Source organism: Pseudorca crassidens, chromosome 1, assembly GCF_039906515.1.
Source record: "Pseudorca crassidens isolate mPseCra1 chromosome 1, mPseCra1.hap1, whole genome shotgun sequence".
In the NCBI taxonomy this organism is placed as follows: Eukaryota; Metazoa; Chordata; class Mammalia; order Artiodactyla; family Delphinidae; genus Pseudorca; species Pseudorca crassidens.
Genome location: NC_090296.1, coordinates 48,388,600 through 48,412,043, shown reverse-complemented (window position 1 = coordinate 48,412,043; position 23,444 = coordinate 48,388,600). Strand labels below are relative to the sequence as shown.

At 38.5% G+C, this 23,444-nt stretch overlaps 1 protein-coding gene across 2 annotated transcripts in view; it reads right to left on the bottom strand.

Moving 5' to 3' along the window:
* ERO1A (endoplasmic reticulum oxidoreductase 1 alpha) overlaps positions 1-23,226 on the bottom strand; it is a 44,558-nt gene extending 21,332 nt beyond the window's left edge. Inside the window, exons 1-6 of one of the 2 annotated variants that reach the window (XM_067735644.1) lie at positions 22,637-23,226; positions 14,146-14,265; positions 13,255-13,338; positions 11,170-11,208; positions 1,541-1,617; positions 1,372-1,445 (exon numbers count right to left, since the gene is read on the bottom strand). In XM_067735644.1, the coding sequence (XP_067591745.1) occupies positions 1,372-1,445; positions 1,541-1,617; positions 11,170-11,208; positions 13,255-13,338; positions 14,146-14,265; positions 22,637-22,750 (508 nt within the window). In that variant the 5' untranslated portion in view covers positions 22,751-23,226. The remainder of the gene's footprint in view (positions 1-1,371; positions 1,446-1,540; positions 1,618-11,169; positions 11,209-13,254; positions 13,339-14,145; positions 14,266-22,636) is intronic. The other variant, XM_067735651.1, reaches the window with a different exon arrangement.
* Positions 23,227-23,444: the final 218 nt, after the last annotated feature.

The following is a 23,444-nucleotide window of genomic DNA, read 5'->3' as shown; positions in this document are numbered from 1 at the left end:
TATAGATATGTATCTGCCAAAATATGGTCATGGTTTTTATTAAGGAAAGCATATGTATCTTTTTTTCCCAAAATGAAGCCACAAATTAAAAATAAGTACTTTCCCTTTTTCTTCCCTCTTTTTGCTGGGGGGAAGGGGTGTTGCAAGATTAATCTTTTGCTTATAATTAAAATGATCTATACTGTTCTTTTCACTGATTTTTTAGAAGATCATTAATCTGTTCCAAAAGAACCAAAGAAGGATACAAAAACTCAATTTGGTTTAATTTTGTTTAGCCAGTTAAAAGGCTAACAAACTTACAAAAAAGAAGATACTAAAAAAAAGGAAGACTAGGAGAATCTATAAATCTAAATAAATAAATCCATAAATCAAATGGTTCTAATGAGTTCTAGGGCTCCTAGATTTTAATCATACCAGAGCTCTGGCTTAGTTTTAGATGTCACAGACATAACTCATGGTTCATTTTTCTCTTTTCCAAAAATAACACAGCCCATCATTAAGGAAAACATTTAACAATCCAAGGCCAATATATCAAAAGCAGGTTTTTGCAATCTCTACCTTTTATCTATTTATGCAAAATACCTGTACATATCACAAAAATTATATATATTACTAAGTACACAGAACTGCAAAACTCAGGAGGTAAATTTTTCTTTTCCAGAAACTGGGTTTTCTTTTTAAATTGTTTTATTGTGGTAAAATATATATAACATGAAATTTGCCATTTTAACCATGTTTAAGAGCACAATTCAATGGCATTAATTTTATACATTCACAATGTTATGCAACCATCATTGCTGTTTCCAAACTTTTCTATGACCTCAAACAGAAACTCTGTAACCATTAACCAATAACTCCCCATTCTCCCCTCCCCCTAACTCCTGGTAACCTCAAATCTACTTACTGCCTCTATCAATTTGCCTACTCTATATATATCATATAAGTGGAATCATAAAATATTTGTCCTTTTGTGTCTGGCCTATTTCATTTATCTTAATGTTTTCAATGTTTATCCATATTGCAGCATGTATCAGAACTTCATTTCTTTTTATGGCTGAATAGTATTCCATTGTACGTGTATACCACACTTTGTTCATACATTCATCTGCTGATGGATACTTGGGTTGTTTCCACCTTTTGGCTGTTGTGAATAATGCTGCTGTGAACATGGGTGTACAAGTATCTGCTTCCCTGTCTTCAGTATTTTGGGGTATATGCTGAGGAGTTGAACTGTTAAGTCATACGGTAATTCTGTGTTTAGCTTTTTGGGGAACTGCCAAACTGTTAGAAATAATTTTTTAAATTATTTTAAAAGAATTTCTTTTCCTTAGGCACAATCTTAATATGTATAGTATAAAAAAAATGTTATACCATCAGCCTCACAGAAGTTGTCTGAGGAATCATCATGCTTGGTCCACTGAAGAACAGCCTTCTGTGTTTCTTCACTTTAAACAAAGAAAAGAAATAGAGGTATTCTTTTTCTTAAGTTAACATTTCACATGAAAAAGCATAAAATACTACTGCAAAAAAACCCCCAAACCTTAGAGATTCATCCACAGCTCCAAGTCGTTCAGCTTGCTCACATTCTTCAATGAGATTATTGGCTTCTTCAGAATACTAAAACAAAAGGGAAATAAATAGAATTCAACTGATTGCATTTTTAAAACTTTTAAAAAAGAATTTCAAAGGAATTTGGGGTTCTTTTATACCTAGCACCATCCCCCTGGCTTCAAAACTTAAAAAAAAGGGCTTCCCTGGTGGCGCAGTGGTTGAGAGTCTGCCTGCCGATGCAGGGGACACAGGTTTGTGCCCCGGTCCGGGAAGATACTGCATGCCGCAGAGCGGCTGGGCCCGTGAGCCATGGCCGCTGAGCCTGCGCGTCCGGAGCCTGTGCCCCGCAACGGGAGAGGCCACAACAGTGAGAGGCCTGTGTACCGCAAAAAAAAAAAATTAGCCCCACATTCCTCCTGGAGCTAAAAAATAAAAGTCTTTGCCCTTTGTCTTGTTGGCAAACACGATTTACTATTATGTTGACAAAATAAAGAATAGTTTATAGTCTGATAACTCATTATCAAAATGTCCATTAAGAAAATCTTTGAGGTTAAAGAAATCAACTTGGCAACGAGTCATGGAGCAATGTCCCACTTTCCTAATGACCTAACTGTCAGCATCGGTTTTCTCTTCCATAAAATACGTGGTTGGGCTAGATCTTGTGTGTCTACGATCCATTTCAGCTCTAAATGCCATGATTCTAAAAATGCCCTGGAACCTACCAGATCTTATAAAAAGTATTCCAATATCTTTAGGTGCTTAAAATATATTCTTTAACAACCATATTTCTTCTCAATGTCTAAGTCACTATATATATTCTGCTAGCTGTGTACATGGCACAGGGGAAGTGAGTGTGGATCATGAGATTTCACAACACAAAAGTCATCACCACCATACAGCTAAAAGACAACATTGGAAGCAGGAGGCCACAAATTCAATCACTCAACAAATATTAACTGAGTGCCTATTATGTCCTTATTGTTAGGATGACCACACAAATGACTGTTCAGACTAGGACTCTTTTGAGGATAAAAGGGAACACTAAAATAACTGAAATGATACAATTTTTTGAAACGCTTATGTACTGAATTACAACGTTGTTTCATTATACTGGTCGACCTAAAGACAGTTCAATTCAAAAACTACTTTCAAAAATGAAATTCTTTTACACATAATTAAGTATTAATGCGTAAAGAGATATGATGTATTCAGCGTACTCTCAAATGTTTCAGAAAACAATAAGAATATGTATATACAAAAAGCATGCTGTGCTTCCCTGGTGGCTCAGTGGTTGAGAGTCCACCTGCTGATGCAGGAGACACGGTCCGGGAAGATCCCGCATGCCCCGGAGCGGCTGAGCCCGTGAGCCATGGCCGTTGAGCCTGCGCGTCCAGAGCCTGTGCTCCGCAACGGGAGAGGCCACAACAGTGAGAGGCCCACATTCCGCAAAAAAAAAAAAGAAAAAAAAAAGCATGCTAAAACAAATGAGGCAAAATATTAAAGATTAGTGAATGTTTATAAAAAGTGTGCAAAATGCCTTTATATTAATATTGCTACTTTTCTATAAGTTAGACATTATTTCAAAATAAAAAGTTAAAAATACTTATCAAAAAGTAAACAAAATTGTTCAAAAGATAACATATACCTATGTATTTTAATATACCTATGTATATTTAAAACAAAATTTTTTTAACTTTATCATTATAATTACCTGAATATTAAAACATAAGTTAAACAAAATAACTTTCCTTAGTTCCAACTTAATAATTTAATCAGCTTTGTAAGTCACGTCTGTCTCAAAACTATGTCCATTGGCATTTTTTCTGAAGAAAAATAATTTTTCCAATATGCTTATTATTTTCAATGTTTCATAAAATTGCCCACAATCGTCTTCAAAGTTAATTTTAAGGTTAATCTGAAATAATCCATACCTTCAACTGACTCTTCCCTGCAGGTATAATTTTTAATTGAGAAAATATTCTCTACAGGTAAATATATGAAAATGTTTTAGCCCACATATTTTCGCAGTTCTATTCTTTGCCTCTAAAGTAAATTTCTTCAGTAAATATTCTAAGACAAAACTCATCAAATAAGTTGTCTTGATTTTTTAAATTATTTTAAATGTTTTGCCAAATAGAGATGCTATGAAATTGTAAGCCTTCTCAATTTCATTCCATTTCAGGTCAGAATATAAATCTATCCAGCTAAAAGCGAGCATTCAACAAGAGGAGACTCTTCCCACAAGGGGAGATTCTCCAAAATACAATTGTAAAATTTCAGAATTTAATCTAGTATACCATTTGAGCTTTCCTCACTTAATGTGTACAATTCCTCCCTCGTTTTCATAGGAATAAATAGTTAAGGTCTTTGTTTACAAGCTTTGTTATAATAAGTGCAACTTGCTAAACCTTCAAAAGCTGACATTTGTTTTGTTCTTTTCTTTAAGCATTCCATTAATTCATACTTTGAATAATGATTTTCTACTGATTTTGAAAATGCAACCAACATTTAGAGGGCTCATTTATTAAAAATCAATCAACACCCTAGAAGGACTCTTGGGTTATTTTACAAAATAGCTCTTCAAAGGCTCAAACATTTAAAAAATTGGATTGATGGTGGACAGCAAAGAAAGTCCTAATGCCATGCTAAAGTAATATTCTCTTCAGCATCATCTTCATTTCAAAACCTTATAGTCATTACTTAGTGTATATATAAAAACAAAAACCTACATATTTTGGCAATTACCACTTCTATCTTAAGTGGTAAGATATCACAGCATGTTTGGAGGCAATTATGAATTATGTATGTACCTCAACCAATTACAAATTCATTTCTGCTCCAAAGATTTCTTGATTTAGTAAGGACATTTTTTTTTACCAGGACATTGTTTTTTATCAAAATCTGTAGTTGTATTATCACCACAAAACAAACCCTTTGTCTTCAATTTTGAACTTTAAATGAATTTATACTAACATTCAGTGACAAGTGTTTTCCTTCAACAGAATGAACTTCCGAAAGTTTTACTTTGAGTCCGTCAACTGAATGAAAAAATCAAACAATTTTTGGAATTAAATGATTTTCTATTGGAAACAGCTGATAATGGCATCATCTAATTACGTGCAAAGCTCTGCACTGGAGCCAACACATTAATAGCTATGACTTCACTCTGTGTATGAATAAGAAAATGCGGAATCAAAAATGAGCAAAATTAGTTTAGATCTAAGGTGGAAAAAGTGCAGAACAGTGGTTGCCTCTGGGGAAGGAGTATGGATTGACTGGGACAGAGTATGAAGCAACTTCCTAGGGTAACAGTAACGTTCTATATTGAAACACAAGCCTAAGTTACACAGGTGTATGTATTTAACAAATGCACACTTAAGATTTGTGCACTTCATTGTATATTAATTTTATGAAACATACATGTAAGCAAATATTGGACTCTACTTAATGATATACTTCCAGTTATGTATATATCTAGTTAATGACATATAGTGAGGGCAATGTGTACTGATGCTCACAATTTATTTGAAATGAATCAAAAAAATAAGATGGTTTAATGGATGGCTAGAAGGATCAACAGATGGACAGATATGTGGTAAAGTGAGTTTATGAAAATGTTAATGGAAGAATCTAGGTGATTAGTATAAGAGTATTCTTAGGAAAATTCCTTCAACTTTGCTGTATGCATGAAAATTTTCATAATAAAATATCAGAAAAATTTAATTTAGAACAGTTATTTAGTCTAAATGAAAAATCACATATCCCAGAATGATATGTAAATGCACTGTCTCCAGCTACACGTGTCAAATTGTTATCTTAAACGCAGTCTTCTTAAAACAAACACTAACTTACAAAGTAGATGCTAAGGCTGCGTCAGCAGATCTGTGTGTTTGGATTTTCATATGATCAGTGATACTTCCATGGCCCTTATGGAGGGTAAACGATGACCTTTGTGCAAGTTACATGTCATCATCAACTGTTCTAAGAAATGGAAATTCAGTACTTCATTTTTCATTAAACATGTATTTCCTTTTTCCTCTTTCAGTTATTTCAGGCAAAAGGATTCATTGTAAAATTTTAAAAGTACTAAATAGTAATAAGTGGTTGATTTGCACTATGCAATAAAGAATAAAGCCACTATAAAGGACTACTCTCTGTATGCAGAATTGCTCATCCTCTGTTTCCCATACATATTTCTCATAAGCCTAACCTATAATTTCCCAGGTTTTTCACTGACCAGTCAAATGGCAGCTTGGCAGCTTAAGATATATCACAGGTAGGACACATACCACAGTACAAATGGCTGCTAACTCCAAAACCAGCAGCATAGCAGTGGCCAATGCTTCTCCCCCCACTTGCCAAGACTGTAAGGACACAGGGAGGGGGAAGGGTGAGCTGGGACGAAGTAAGAGAGTAGCATGGACAGATATACACTACCAAATGTAAAATAGATAGCTAGTGGGAAGCAGCCACAGAGCACAGGGAGATCAGCTCAGTGGTTTGTGACCACCTAGAGGGGTAGGATAGGGAGGGTGGGAGGGAGATGCAAGAGGGAGGGGATATGGGGATATATGTATATGTATAACTGATTCACTTTGTTATACAGCAGAAACACACCATTGTAAAGCAATTATACTCCAATAAAGATGTTAAAAAAAAAAAAAAGACTGTAAGGAGTTAGCTGTCCCCAGCCATTTGTGACTGACTGAAATTATTTTATCAGTAGTCACCTAGGATGTTGTCTTTGAAAGAAAGGTTTAGTTTCCTGACATCTAGAAAAGGTCAGGAGAGGAAGGACAAGATATTATTGGTCATCTTTGTGTTGAAGTAAGAAGTCTTTAGTGTACATACATCTGAAATATTATATAAGAGAGAAGACAACAGAGGAAGCTAGAAATACAAAGCATTTGGTCAACCAAATCTATCCTAACTTATTTTAATGCAACTGTTAATATTTTATTTAAAAAATTTAAAACTCGAGCCAAATAATAAATCAGACAGGATGTCAGAACAACAAGCATAAACTGGTTCTGTCCCAGGCAAACCTTGGCATATGGTCACTTTATTTGCTCTTGTTACTAAATAAAGGCTTTGGATTTTACTCCAAGGGAGATGGGACACTTTAAACAGAGGAGAGATACAATCTGATTTCTTTGTTTAAAAAAAAAATCACTCTGGGGCTTCCCTGGTGGCGCAGTGGTTAAGAATCCGCCTGTCAATGCAGGGGACACGGGTTCGAGCCCTGGTGTGGGAAGATCCCACATGCCGCGGAGCAACTAAGCCCATGCGCCACAACTACTGAGCCTGCGCTCTAGAGCCCACGAGCCACAACTACTGAAGCCCGCACACCCTAGAGCCCACGAGCCACAACTACTGAAGCCCGCACACCCTAGAGCCCGTGCTCCTCAACAAGAGAAGCCACCACAATGAGAAAGAAGCCTGTGCACCACAATGAAGAGTAGCCCCCACTCGCTGCAATTAGAGAGAGCCCAAGGGCGGCAACGAAGAACCAACACAGCCAAAACTAACTAACTAAATAAATAAATAAATTTATTGGAAAAAAATCACTCTGGCTGCTGTCTTTAGAACAGACTAATATAGAGAGCATGGTTAGAAGTAGGCAGACCGTTTAAGAGGCTACTGCCATAATCCAGACAAAAAGTGATAATGACTTGAAATACAGCAGTAGCAATACAGATTGTAAGATTCTGGGTGTATTTTAAAACCCTGTAATCAAACATTGAATTTGTTCACCAAAAAGCCCTCGAAACAATGACAACCCAGTAAGAATTAGCACCGCAATGGCTCAGGTTATGATCACTAAACACCATTTCTCACTAAAAGAGCTAAGCGTTCCATAGAAAAGTGGTTAATTCCAAGACTGAAGCATGAAAGGTACAAACTAAGCCTAGGACATCTTTTCATAATGGAAAGCAAAAAAATCTACTAAGACTACTAGGATCATCTCAAAAGGCAACAATTCCTAACTTGAAGGAGCTTCTCATGGCCAAAGATGGAACTCAAGTATTGAAACAAATAATGACTAAATGACTAGAGAAGATTCCAATACATTAAATATGTCAAAACTTAAGTTCATATTAATACTTAAAAATAAAAACCTTATTGGGCAACTTTGGAGGGTGCTGGGGCATCAACTCATAATTATTCTGAAAACTGGTAAACAAAGGAAAAGAATGAAGCATTTATTCTATGTGTTCTATATAAACTGTATTTCAAGGCATCCAAAGAGTTGACAAGAAAAGGTCTTTATACAATAATAATGGATAGTTAGTATAGGAAAAATGATAAAATTAGAATATCAATATTTTCAAACCCCTAATGAAATAACGCAACTAGTAATAATCATCAAGGCTGCTAAAACCTTCAGGTAAAAAGCTAGTAGGGAACATTATAATGGACGTATAATGACCCTAAAGATCAGTCTTAACATCATGAAAAAAAAGAGGAAACCAGACATTATGTGATGCAATTGTAAGTACACAGGAACTCTAATGAATATATATCAAAAAATTAATCTGAATCTGATAAGCCTTAATATCTAACTACAGGGCACCACATGCAAAAGAATGAAACTAACCCCTTTTTTACCCCATGTGCAAAAATCAACTCAAAATGGATTAAAGGCTTAAACTTAAGACCTGAACCCATAAGAAAACATAGAGGGTAAGCTCCTTGGTACCGGACTTAGCGAAGGTATTTTGGATTTGACACCAAAAGCAAAGGCAACAAAAGCAAAAATAAACAAATTGGGACTACGTCAAACTAAAAACCTTCCGCACGGCAAAGGAAACCAATAACAAAATGAAAGGGCAGCCTACAGAATGCGAGAAAAATATGCAGATCAGTTATCTGGTAAGAGGTTAATATCCAAAATATATTAAAGAACTCACACAACTTAATGGCAAAAAATCAAACAATTCAATTAAAAACTGGGCAGAGGAACTGAAAAGACATTTTTACAAAGAACACATACAAATGAGGTACCTGAAAAAGTGCTCAGCATCACTAATCATTAGGGAAATACAAATCAAAACCATGAGACATCACCTCACACCTGTTAGAATGGCCATCACCAAAAAGACAAGATAATCAGCATTGGCAGGGATGAAGAGAAAAGGCAACTATTGTGCATTGTTGGTGGGAATGTAAACTGGTGCAACCACTATGAAAAACAGCATAGAGGTTTCTCAAAAAATTAAAAATGGAACTACCAAATGCTCGAGCAATCCCATTTCTGGGTATATATCGCAAGGAAATGAAAACAGGATATCAAAGAGATATCTGCACTCCCATATTCATTGCAGCATTATTCACAATAGTCAAGATATGTAAACAATCTGTCAATGGTTGAATATAAAAAGAAGATGTGAGATATATATATATGATGAAATATTATCCGGCCATGAGAAGGAAGGAAATCCTGCCATTTGCTACAACATGGATGGGCCTTGAGGGCACTGTGCTAAATGAAATAAGCCAGACAGAGAAAGACAAATACTGCACGGTATCACTTATATGTAGAAACAAAAAAAAGGTCAAACTCATAGAAACAGAGAGTAGAAAAGTGGTTGCCAGGGGCAAGGAGGTGGGGAAATCAGGGAGAGGTTGGTAAAAGGGTACAGACTTTCAGCTATAAAGATGAATAAGGTCTGAGGATCTAATGTGTAACATGGTGACCACAGTTGATGTATCATTGTTGTTGTATCATTTATATTTGCTGAGAGTAGAACTTAAATGATCTCACCAAAAAAAAAAAAAGATAAATATGTGAGATGATGGATGAGTTAATTAACTAAATGAGAGGAATCCTTTCAAAATGTATGCATGTATCAAATCATCACAATGTACACTATAAACATCTTACAATTTTATTAGTCAACTGTACCTCAATAAAGCAGAAAATAAGTAATTTTAAAGGGGAATCTGACTCTGATAAGCTATAATACTTAACTACCAGTTTATGGAAAATGAAGAGAGTGATATGTTAAATGACATGACAGGGATACAATCACTAAATACATAATGTGGGAAATTCTATAGGATATTGATTCATTTCCTTCAACACATAAGTGGCAAAGAAAGAAAAAGGGCAGTGGGGTGGGGAATGAATCTAGATTAAAAGAGACTTAAGAGCAGGAAATGTTCAAGTAGAACCAGAAAATAAAGAAGTGCTATCAAAAGGGAAAAAAAAAAGTGATGGGGGTATGTCAAAGGGACACAGGAGCCAACTGAAACAGCTCCCAAGTGTGAAAACTGAAACGATATGAACAACAAAATAAAGGAGTACTAGGTTATAATCCACGATAGAAAATAAATACCCACAAGACAAAGAAATGATTGAACAAATAAGGAAATGGAGGGAAAAGATAACAAATCTCTCACACTGAAGAATTCCAAACAATTTATACCCTCAAGGAGATGAAGCACTCCTAAAATGTGGGCGGCGCCTAGTAACTTCCTTCCAAAGAATAAAGTATGGAAAGGGCAAAAAAAGAATAAATCTGCAGTGGAGAAAGCTGACAAAAAATACCGCAGCCAGGTGATCAAGGTTAACATTAACAGTGATAAGTCATGTTGATCGTATGTACCCTTGATATAGGATGTGATGAAATGGCACTGTTTCTTTTTTAACCTCTGTGGTCTTCTTTCCAAAAATACATAACCCCAGTCTAATCATGAGAAAAATATCTGACAAATCCCAATGGAGGGACACTCCACAAAATACCTGACCAGTACTCCTCTGAAACACCTTATCGAAAACAAGGAAAGTCTGAGAAACCGTCACAGCCAAGAGGAGCCTAAGGAGACATGACAACTAAATATAATATGGTTTCCAGGATGGGATCCTGGAACAGAAAAAGGACATTAGGTGGAAAACTAAGGGAAATCTGAATGAACTATGGACTTTAATTAGTGATAACATGTCAAAATTGGTTCATTAATTGTAACAAATGCACCATACTAATGTAAGATGTTAATTATAGAGGAAACTGGGTATGGAATATACGGAAAAACTGTACTATCTCTACAATTTTTCTGTAAACCTAAAACTATTATAAATTTTTTAATTTATTTAAGAAGAGAGAGAGAGAGACATAGAGACATCAACCAAGCGCAATGTGTGGAATATGTTTGAATCCTGTTTTAAGTCAACTATTAAGGCACATATGAAACAACTAGAGAAATTGGAACCCTGACTTTGGTTATGTGGGGCTTTTTTAGTGCTTTTTGTCTTCGAGATGTATATGAAGTATTTGTAAACAAAATGAGTTATCTCAGATTGGCTTTGAAATAACTGGGAGAATGGAATGGGAGGTACAAATGAAACAAGATTGACCACATATTGGTAATTGCTAAAGCTGCATGATGGGTACACATGTTTTATTTTGTTTTCTCCCCTCTACTTTTACCTTTCAAGCTTTCTTTAATAAAGGGTTAAAGAAAAGAAACAAAAGAATTACAGCCACTGAGTACAAATAACTTTCAAGGGGTTTCACTGCAAAGGGGACCAGAGAAGTGGGGTAGTAGCTGGCAGGGGAAGTGAATTTTTTTAGTTTTTGCTCAATACTAGACACGTTAATAAGTATATGTACATACCTTGTAGCTTGAAGATTTAATTCCATCAGGAACTTCATCCTAAAAAAAATTTTAAATGCTTTTAGATGACATTTATTCTATCTTCTGAAAAAATATTTTAAAGCTCTATGATTTATAAGAAAAATTCACAGAACAAATTACTGAAGTTAACAGGTTATTTTTTAACTGAGAATAGTTAGTCAGTCTTTATGATATTTCTTAAAAGTAAACAAAAAATCCGGGCTTCCCTGGTGGCGCAGTGGTTGGAAGTCCGCCTGCCGATGCTAGGGGACAAAGGTTCGTGCCCTGCTCCGGGAGGACCCCGCGTGCCTCGGAGCGGCTGGGCCCGTGAGCCATGGCCGCTGGGCCTGTGCGTCCGGAGCCTGTGCTCCACAGCGGGAGAGACCACAACAGTGAGAGGCCCGCGAACCCAAAAAGGAAAAAAAAAAGTAAACAAAAAATCCAACAAGTTATGCTATGGATTATACACATGTTATATTACAGCACCGAAATGTAAAAATAGCCACTTAGCCATTATTCCTTTTTTTTTTTTTTTTTTTTTTTGCGGTGCGCGGGCCTCTCACTGTTGTGGCCTCTGCCGTTGCAGAGCACAGGCTCCGGACGCGCAGGCTCAGCGGCCATGGCTCACGGGCCCAGCCGCTCCGCGGCATGTGGGATCTTTCCAGACCGGGGCACGAACCCGCGTCCCCTGAATCGGCAGGTGGACTCTCAACCACTGCGCCACCAGGGAAGCCCGCCATTATTCCTTTTAATGCTCAAATTGTCCCACATTTGGCCACTAGAAGACCCACTAAGTGCTGACCTGTGTCTTTTTTATCTGACCTGTGTCTTTATCTGCACTTGTGTCTTATTTATATTACCCCAGTAATCTTTAACAGCACTTTTTGTTTTCTGTTATGACAAGATACTCCAGGTTCATCTTATATATCTCTTGTTCCAGTCTTGGAATCAACCATTTTTTAAGGCGCTTTCCTCTTTCAGAGGAAAATGGTACTAGTTTTTAGTTGTGTGTTGGCCACTTAATAACACAGGACCTATCTGCCTATCCTCAAAGAGATGCTGTGAGTAGAGATAATGATGTATGTGGGAGAGCTCTGTAAATTGCAGGGTCCTATTCTAATGCTAAGTATATTCAGTACATTCCTGAAATAGATTACACCTGCCCAAAGGGAAGGACCCACACAGGGACAATCACTTTATTGTGTACTCTTCTACACTCTGAACTAGGTCAATGTATAGTCTTTTCCTATGACCAGATATTTAGATGGTTTCTAATTTTTTCATATAATAAACTATGCCAAATTTATAGACTGATTTCAGCAGAACTGACATCTTTACAATATTCAGTATTGCTTTATGGCCATCTTTGGACATCTATCTAATTATTTTAGTTAGTGAAATTCTTAGCAGAATTGCTAGGTCAAAGGATATGTACCTTTTTTATTGTTTGGATACATTTGCTGAATTGATCTCCAAAAAGACTTAGCCACCAGAGTGCTCATTTCTTATTCCCAGACTAACACTGGATACTGTTTTTCTTTTTCACATTGGCCAATTAATAATGGAAGTGAAAGAACATTGTTCTGATTCACTGTAAAGGGGATAAATAACTGGCCTTTCGACTGACAGAGAGTCCAGCCTCTATGGGCAGCCAATCTGAGAATTCCTAAGTAAAGCCAGTGGTTTTGTCCAGACCCTCCCCAAGGAAGAAAATTAATACATCCACAGAAAAAGGGAGAGATTTTATTTGTACCTCAATTAATTTCATTTTTTTTTAATACCACAAACACAACTTTGGGTAAGACATAAGAAGAAAAACAAATATCAAGCCAAAAGAACTATTAATCTCAGTAATAAATCAAAGGATTATATTAACCACAAAATTTAAATTCTATTATTATGAAGACAGAATAATTCAAAATAGGTTTTATATTTGTAAGTTTAGGTTTTTAATATGTTAATTTTAAACAACATTATATTTAACCTAAGGATTGAAATGTTATTTCAGTTATACTGGCCCCTTTCAAAAGTCACAATTATTCAAAAAAACATGTGACAATTCTTAAACGTATACACTGTTCTTACCGATTGACAAAGCTTGACAGCACAATCCCTTCTTCCACACTGGCTGATATCATTCCAGAAAGGACACGGCCTTTTCAGGTTTACCTGTAAAATAAAATATTAGAAAAAAGTTATAAAAGAATTTTGAGATTATAACAGACAGATGTGGAATTATGATACTATAACCTGGTCATGTTATCAGCTACAATTATTCTATTTCTTCCACTATCAAATTTCAGTGGTGGTATAAGTGTGTAGCTGGTATGAATAAATTGGTAGACTTGGTTAAAATGACAAACTCTGCTACTAAACAGACTCTGAACAGATGGCAACGGGGAGCCAAAGTAGCTCATGTTATCACTGCTCAACTCACAGTCTTCTTTTTTTTTTCTTTTTCAACTCACAGTCTTTTAATGAAAGTAACAGCTAACAGACAACTGTGAACTCAGATTGTAACTACATACTCCAATGATGAGGTTTTCTAAACTCTTTCAATAGATATCTCAAGATAAAATGTCACAAGTGACTTGTTAGAACAATACAGGTCAGAACAAAGTCATGCTTCTTCTCAAAAATATTTCTCTTTTTAAATTAATTGGAGTAAATCTGATGTTTTAGAATGTTATGAACAACTCATGACTTTGATAACGATATAACAGTTTCTGTTCTGACTTCAATTTGACCAACTAGGTTCTAACTCTAGTGTTCAAAACTCAATTACTGAAATTAAAAGTATCCAATGGGTCGTTTTAGAACCATATGGTTCATTCTTGTGAACTGCATTTTCCTAATATAGCCTTGCTCAATTTTAAATAATAAGCACAATTTTGAAGCTTAGTGATTCCTAAGAAAATGTAATTACCCATTTAAACATTAAGTGTTCCTATACCAAAAAAAAATTGTTTTAAATACCTTGTAATATCTAAAGTAGTCGCTTTCCAGGAGTTTTTGAAGTCTTGGGAAAAGCCTGTAGTTATTAAATTTATCAATGGTTTCAACATCACAGGTACAATCATCCAAGTAACCACTAACCTGTTACAAAGAAAATGGAATATTATATCAAAATGTCATAGACGCAACAGGGTTTTTTCCTTACATGGTTATGATAAAAGAGCCCTTTACTCAACCAACCCCTAGCTTCCCTCCTCCCCATAATTTTCTGAGATGGGACATGACCATAATCTAGTGAGGCTATTGCTCTTACTATATACCTATAGGAACACAGTGGATACCTTTTGTAGGGTGGGTGTACTGAGCTCATAATGACACACATACCCCCAAAGAGTTGGTCCCCTGCAGCCACTCTATAACCCTGCTCCCCAAGACTGACCGGGGTTGGGTATCTAAGCCAAAACAAGTCATGGTCCCCTCTCCAGGAATCAGGAATTGAGGCTAAGAAGGAGCAATGTCTCCGTCACTAAACCAGTGAACAAGTAAACTCAGACCATATTCCATCACATGAACTGAGGACCACGTGAGCCAGTTGGCAGAGAGAGGAAAGATTTTTAAAGACACAGAGAAGCAGAGATAGGAGATGGAGAACTTATGCTAGCTGGATTCCCTAGGGTTTGCCTGCTCCCACTTCCACCATCTTTCCTGAAGCCCAGTGGCATTCCCATCCTTGGTTTTTCTGAGACTCTATATTCTTATAATTCAGTTGTCTCCGTCTTTCCTTTATTTTAGTTTCCCACAGGATGTGTAGGTCACAGACTAGCTTGGTGAATGTATAAAAAGAAGTGATATTGAATTTATAAGAGAAACAATAACTCATTATAAGGATCTAACAACCCTCAAATATTGGCCATGACAATTTTTATAGATTTGAAATGGTACTTAGAAATGACTTATCCTTAGCAACACTGAGATAGCAAGTTAACCACAAAGCCAATCCTGATCTTCAAATGCTTAAAACCAATGTCTTAACTGATTTTACTAAATCAAACTATTAAATCATGTTATAATTAGAGGCAATGGGAAATCATATTATAATCAGACATTGTTAACAGTTGTGAAGCTAAAATTCTGAGATGTTTATTTGGGACTAGGCAAACACCTAACAGAATTAATTAAGCAGCGCTTATAAGTAAGTAAAAAATATATTATGATTTTTTTAAACTAAAATTTTTATTTTTTTAATATACAGCATGCTGCAGAAAAGAGATCCTTATACTTTGGTCTGAATATTTACATTATAAACCACTTTGGATTATATTTTAGGGAGAGTTATTGACCATAAAAAAATAATTTAAAAATCTGTTGGTAAGGAAACAAATTAAGAATACTTCATTGAAATACTGAATTTAGGTGTTTTCCTTTTGGAATATGTAAAATCCTACACTATCTTTTAATTTCAGAACATCACAAAACAGTAATGGATATTTTTCACCTAAGAGATAAGAATACTTGAGATGATGACGGCAATATTCAAGAGCTAAGTTTTTTGTTTGTTTGTTTAGCCAATTTGCCTAGTCTTATTTGTTTTGGACTAAAGAATTCAGTTTCTAGAAATCTGATCTACATATTTTGTCACTGTAATAACTATTTTCATTTCATACGCAAATGTGTCCTTGTTTCCTGTAAAAATTATCTGAGTACACAAGAATCTTAGAGTCCTAATTTTGGGTACCAACAAAACAGAAGTGCTTCTAACCCAGATGATTTGATTTTTCACACCTCTTTCTTTTGAGCCTTCAAAGCAAAACTTCTAAGAACATAAAATAAGCTACTGTTTCTCCTCTTGGACACAAATTATTATACAAAGAACAACAGGCACAAAGGCTGCAAAGGCCAAAGAGACACATGCCAGATAGAGATATTAAATCACAAAAGAAAAAAACACAAAAATCTTAAGAGGAAGGGTTTGAGGCAATCCATTTCTCCCCCCACCCTAGGAATTCATTTTTAAGGTAAAAATCTATCCTCCCCTCTTTTGGAAAGCTGCCCTCAGGTACCACTCACCCCCTGCTCAGTTAACTGTCTCTCGTATGTGTTCCCATGACACTCCACATACTCCTACACAAGAATTACCTCACTGTACTGAATGTATCTATCTCACTCCCACCCACTAGAGTTAAGATCCTTGAGAGCAGGCTCATGTTTGTTCACTTTTGTATTCCCGGTACTGAGCACTGTAGAAAGCACACAGTAGATGCTCAGTAATTATTTGTGGAATGGGTTGGTGAATGAATTAATGAATGCTGTCCATTGTCACTCTCATTCACTGGAGCCCAGCACTGCACTGCCTAATTATAACTGTGTACTTCCATGTCACCTATGGTGGTGCTCAGTGCCAGACCATGCCAACTCAAGGGGCAGGAATGCACTCACAGAGCAAGGAAAGCAAGCAGCAAAGGCAAACAACCCTTTGTGTCCAATATTCTACTGATCTATGTCCTAATTACAAAGGGAATGATAAGAAGCCCCACATCAGAAAGAAATGCAAGATGCCTCCAGAGCAGAGGTGGCTTATAACCTAGAGGCCACAGAGGAAGAGAAGGCAGGACAATGGGAGATTTAAAAATCTCCTGACCCTTACCTTAGAAATTGAGTAGGAGGTATTACCAACGACAATGACAGGCCACAGGGCAGCTAAGGAGGTACAGCAGCGGGTGAAAGAAGTTTCACTGGATGGAAAGAGTCCAGCAAAGGAGAGGCAGGAAGATACTGGGAAATCCAAGCCACCTGACTGTTCAGATAAGCTTGCCAATAGGCAGCAGAACCTGATCCCTGGAAGGAAGTCTGGCAGGTATGATTCCAGGCCCAGTTCTAGAAAGTAGAGAACCAGGCATGTTACCAGAATAGAGTCTCAGGAAAAGTCTAAGGCAGAACTCCAGTTGATGGACCCAGGGCAGAACCTTGGAAACGAAGCAAAGTCCTATTACCTAAACTAAGACCAAAAGACAGGTGCTGATTTATAAGAAGAATGGCTTGATGCTGTACTTCAAAATGTGCTATGGCTGCATAAGTAACCACTACACTATCTCCCAAAGTGAAATAGAACTCTGGCCCTACCATAGGAATCCAAATCTTTTAAAAACGCACCCCTCTCCCCGCCTCTGCAACATACACACAAAGTGCTTGATGAATGCTAAAATTTGAAGCTCGCTGCTCTAGGCTTCAGGTGATGATCAGCTTTGGTTTTGTGGAGGGCCAGACTAACAGGAAGCAATGGAAAGGCCCTTGTTGAGGGTGGTAGATATAAGGACCAAGGTAGGCCTCACACACAATATCACCCAGTTTAAAGTCCTGGTCTCTTAAGAGCTGGAAAGCCTTTGAAGGCCTTCTCTTGCTATCTTCAGAGCAACCCAGCAATCCCCTCCCTCACACACCCTCAAGGGGAGGTAGTGTATAACAGTGGATAGCAGGCAGGCTCTGGAGTCAGGCCTTCTAGGGTGGAATCCCATCTCTGCTACTTATTAGCTGTTGACATTGCCCCTGCTTTTTAACTTCTCTAGGCCTCAATTTCCTATCTGAGTACAAAAATAGAAGTAACAGTAGTTCCCATCTCAAAGAGTTGATATCAAGATAAAACGACCCACAGTAAATGCCCAGTAAATGTTGATCATTACTATTACCCTACCACTGCTTAAATGCTTCCAGTGACAGGGAGCTTGCTATTCCCCCAAAGCAAAAGGCCAGGTTTGCAGTTAAAATTCTCCAAACATTTTACATCTGAAGCTCCAGTGCAACACACAACTAGATAACCAAATGCTAGCTCCATTTTTTCTCCATTGACTCTGATTGGTTTGGACCAAATACCAAAATACAAAAGGCAAGGGAAAAGAAAATACACTGGCCTGCTTGTTCTCTAGTTTTTGGATAGAGGTATCCTTTACTTTGCAATGAAAGACAAAACAAAAAACACTTTCTAAATAGTCTTCCTGTGTCCCAACAACTTCCAGTCCTACCATAGATTTTTTTTTCCAAAGCACTGTAAGAATATATTCCTCATACTTGTACGAAATACCTTTCAAAAGTGCTCAAAATGCGCTTTATTTGGCAAAGAACTGCAGTTGTGCTAAATTTTATTGAGTTTTATGACCATTAGAAAAAAGAAAAAGAACATGAAAAACATTCATTCACTGACAGAGCAGACTGGGACAACTGCTAAAGAAAGAATAGAAACACCAAAAGATTCTATCCTGGCTAGTAGGCACCATTCTAAGAACATGGAATGCTATGAGCTATTTCTTCTTTAAAGTCTTGGTCTTGCTAGAACTTTAAATTGTTGCTAAATGACCCAAAGTATGGCAACCAACGTTAAATACACTTTGGTCCACTTGCTTTGTTCAGAAAAGCCTGGAATGTTGGAAGCATTCACAGTCAATGCACCCCTCTCCAGTATAACCTGTTTCAAAGATCCCTCTGACTAAGTATTAATCCTGGACTTATTTCCACCCACCACTTAGCATATTCTCAAGTGTCTCTTCCATGGCCCAGCCACTCTGACTAACAAAAACTCTTTTTTTTAAATTGACCTAAACAAGACACCCAGACAAGTAAGTCTGCTAAAATACATGAATGCAGAGTGTATCTACAACGCACTCCAAAGGAAAAATAATCCACCTTTGACGTAGCTATGATGGATTATGTGAACTACTCCCCTTTCATTAACCTGACGGAGATCTACTGCATTCAAGCAAGTGGATCTGAGGGTTACCAGCATTAGCCATATTAAGAGAGATAAAACATCCTGAGTATAGAAGTTTACAAACTCATCTCTAATTAATTTTAAAAAGATGAAAAAGATGTCCATACTGCCTCCGTATCTGGGCTTCAATATCTCTTCTGAGGTGATTTCTTTAAAATGCATCCTGGGATTCCATGAATTGGAACTTAAGTTCTGTTGCATTCGTTCTATCTAATGGTGCATAATGAGGAAATAATTGTCACAAAGGAATAAACTCTGAAATATCTTCATTTACTTGAAGCCCATACCTACTACAATGATATTTTGATTTAAAGAAAGGGTGAGTCCTGATTTATGGGGTTTTTACACAAAACTGTACATGTGTTAGACTTCACAAACTTGTATACCAACAGGGGGGAAAAAGCCAATTTTCTGTGTAAAAAAAATTTTTTTAACAGAATGATACAGGGATTGGGGGAAAGGGAATGTATATAAGGAAGATTTATAAGTTCCAGACAATTGATCACTTTGAGCAACTAAGCTGAAGCACTGTTCTCAAAAGAACTTACAACATATAGTGAAAATGGTTTTAATAGGATGTGATGTCAACTAACAGGCATATGCAATAACTCAGGGGTCCCCAACCCCGGGGCCAAGGACCTCTACCGGTCCGTGGCCTGTTAGGAACTGGGCTGCACAGCAGGAGGTGAGAGGAGGGAGAGCCAGCGAAGCTTCATCTGCTGCCCCTCATCGCTCGCATTACTGCCTGACCATCCTCCCAACCCCCAACCCCGGCCCCGGTCGGTGGAAAAACTGTCTTCCATGAAACCAGTCACTGGGTCCAAAAAGGTTGGGGATCGCTGCAGTAACTGACTAAGTTTAAATATTCATTGGAAGCTGTCAACCTATCTTCAATTAAGAATATACTTCAGCTCCTGTAGTGTTCACATCTTGTATTATAATTTCCCTAACACTTGCTGAGCACCAATTATTTACCAGTCTCCGTACTCTGGAGTGTCAGGAATTGGGACTAAATTGTAACTTTTTATTTTTTGATCTCTCAAAATTTGTTCATAGTAGGCCTCAATAAATGCTTATTGAATTTAGTCTGATTATTTGTAGAGCTTTGTGCATTTTACTTCAATGACTTTCTAAGGTCGAATAACTAACTACATGCTGCTCTGGCTCAAATCACAACCCCTAAGTCAGGCACCCATGCAACAGTGTGGTGAGGGGTGATGGTGTGGTAACTCACGGCAGAAGTGGTAAGAGGCACAGGCAACAGGAAGAAAGAAAGGGATGTGACTATAAACAAAAAAGAGTCAACAGGACTGTGTGGCCAGTTGGAAACTGCAAATAGAACCAGACAAGATTTGAACTTGTATTTCCAAATCTCAGGTGAAAATTTAGTTTCTAGCAATATTTACTAACTTTTTAAATTTTTTAAAAATACCTAGGATCCCCACCTCTTCCCAAGCCCCAAAGAACATGATGTGCTGAACTGTAAGCTCTTCAGAGCAGGGATTATGCCATAGTTATTTCTGTATTCCAAACTCTCAGATCAATGTACATAGTGTTTATAAATGTTTTTTGAATGAATAATTTGTTCCTCCCCTTATCTTTTCTTTCTCCACTTTTTTCTTTTATCTGTCTCTCCCTCTGTTTCGGTGTGCATGTCAATATGTTTGTCTCCATCTTTCTCTTCATGTCTATTCGTCACAGTCCCCTCCCTCCTTTCCTCCCCTTTCCCCCATCCCTTCTATTACTGAACATAATTAGAACTAAGGTACACGTGTTTCATTTATTGAATTGGAATTGATGGTCTCTGTTTTTAAGTTTATTTAACTAAACCATTTTAAATTTCCCTTAAATTTTTTTTTACTCATTTTATTATTTTTTAATTTGGCTCTGGAAAGAAAAACAGTCACTCTTGTTCTAAAAGAAAAAGAAAGAGGTCTAACAGATTTTTGTGTATTTTAATCTTGAAAATATTGTGAAAGAGTAAAAAAGCCTAACACTAATCAGAAGAAAAAGTAAATGAATATAAAAAACTAAAAGCTCCCCAATTTTAATCAAATATCTAAAATGGTTATGGGGGAGGGGAGTGAACGTTTAAAAGTTCAACATGTACTTTTATTCCATTATCCAAATCTCTAGAATATAGTTGAAAATGTTACAATGGAATCTTTCTGCACTGAATACCTTATTTTTATTTTTTTTTGCGGTACGCGGGTCTCTCACTGTTGTGGCTTCGCCCGTTGCGGAGCACAGGCTCCGGACGCCCAGGCCTGGCGGCCATGGTTCACGGGCCCAGCCGCTCCGGGGCATGTGGGACCTTCGCGGACCGGGGCACGAACCCGTGTCCCCTGCATTGGCAGGCGGACTCTCAACCACTGCGCCACCAGGGAAGCCCTGAATACCTTATTTTTAAGTCCACTTATTTCTAATTTACTTATTTTTAAATGTTTAAACTTTGTGATACATTATATTTGTAAGCAGAAGAAAAATTACCCTTTTTCTTTTAAGTACTTGATTGTATACTGTTTATAATCACTGAAGGTAAAGGAGCTTTTCAATCTCTTAGTTATAAAGCAGCAATTTTCTTTCAATTTCTCTTACACCTTCCCAGCTATCACTCACCCCAACTTCCAAATCACTCAGCAAAAAATAAAATCCAAGAATTTAAAGCAGTGAAAGAGATGACACCTCTTCTCATAATATTTAAATTCTTCTTTCCTCTGTGAAATAGTATTACCCCCCCTACACACATAAAATGTTATTTCTGATAAGTTAATAGTAACGTCTACTTAAAAGGAACAATTTGGATACCCATATCTCAATTTTGTATAAAATGTAATTTTTATCAACAGAAGTCAACCAAAAGGTGACTTTAAGAATAATGATATTACAATATCAGATATTGTGGGCACCAAAAACCTGTAACTTTCTTTGAATTTTTTTCTCAAGGAACCCACATCTCTTACTAACAGAAGGAAATAATCATAATAAGCTTGTAATTAAACTTGTGCACTGAGGACCGTTCTCCCAATTCAGACCAGCAATATGGATGTCACGGTAAAAGAGTCTCACTACATTCAGGAAAAACAAAGGACACATAGGGCGAGTAGTCACAGGGCAACCGCGGCCCCCAAGACACCAGGCAGTTAGGCTTAGACACAGAAAAGCCACACGAAGGCATTCTCCTGCCTGACAGGGAGATCTGAGGGCAGCCCCCCTGCAAAAGCCTGTCCTGGCCAGAAAGGCCGGAGAAGACATCCAGCACAGGCACAGCCCACACTGTTCCAAGTCAAATTAGAAGTCAGGAAGACCCAGGTTCTGCGAAAATAAAAATACTGAGTGTGACTCTGTGTGTGTGTGTGTGTGTGTGTGTGTGTGTGTGTGTGTGTGTGTCCGCGCGCGCGCACACCTTCCCCGGGCAGGGAAGACCAAAAAAGACTCACAAACCAACTAGGTAGAAACAGCGGTGCACCCACACCTCTCGTCCCACGCCTGATCGGAAGCGGGGGAGGGCGATTCGACGTCGGTTCAGGCTGTTTGGGGCGGGGGGGGAAGGGGGGAACCGGTCCACACCAACCCAGGCGAGCTGCAGAGGATTCAGCCCCTGCCAGGGAGCAGAAGCACGGGGGTTCCTTCCGGAAGGGTGGAGATGCAGAGACGCACCCCCAGCGCCCCACCTGCCCGGGCGCGCGGGACAGAGCGCACGGCGGAGGCAGGGGTCCCGGGACCCGCAGCGCCGCCACGCACACCCCTCACCTGGCAGAAGCACCTCTGCGCCGCCGTCTCCGGGGGCTGCTGCCCGCCGTGGCCCGAGCCCAGCAGCCCCACGGCGCCCAGGAAGCCGATCAGGAAGCCCCAGCGGTGGTCCATAGCCGCCCCGGGCGGTCTTCGCGCCGCGCCTCGGAATCCCCAGCAATCGGGAGCAGGCCGTGAGTCCGCAGATGAAGCCCGCGCGGGCCTGCCCCCGGCCGCGCCCCACCTCCCGGCCGCCTCCCAGGCCCGCCCTCGGCTCTCCAGCCTCTCAGAAGCCGCCACTTCCCGGTGCAGCCTGCGGACGTGCCGGGGACCCCGCGGTGGCAGTCCGGGGCCTGAGGCCCGCTTCCTTCCCCACGCGTGAGGCTGACGCACCAACCCGCTTCGCGGCTCGGCCCCTCCCGGCGCGCCGCGCCCGCCCCCGGCCCCTTTAACTCCCGGGGCCCGGAGACTGGAATGGGCTGTCTACCCCCAGCCCCGCGTGGGAGTCGGGGTCCTTCCCGCTCCGAGAGCCGAGCCGGAGCGAAAGCTGGAGGGGTCTGTGTCTTCCAGCAGGTCCCCGCCCCAGCCTGCTCACTCCCAGCCAGTCCTTCCGTATCTCAGTGCGAGGAAATCAAACTGAATTACGTGTGCACAGTGGCCCTGGCTGAGTCCTAAGGCTGAGAAGGATATTCGTGATCATCTATCTAGACCAGGGCTGCATATCTAATCTAGATTTTCTGGTAGTCACATCAAAAGAGCAAAAAGAAACAGGTGAAGTTAATTTTAATAATCGATTTTATTGAAACCATTATGTGCAAAATATTTCAAA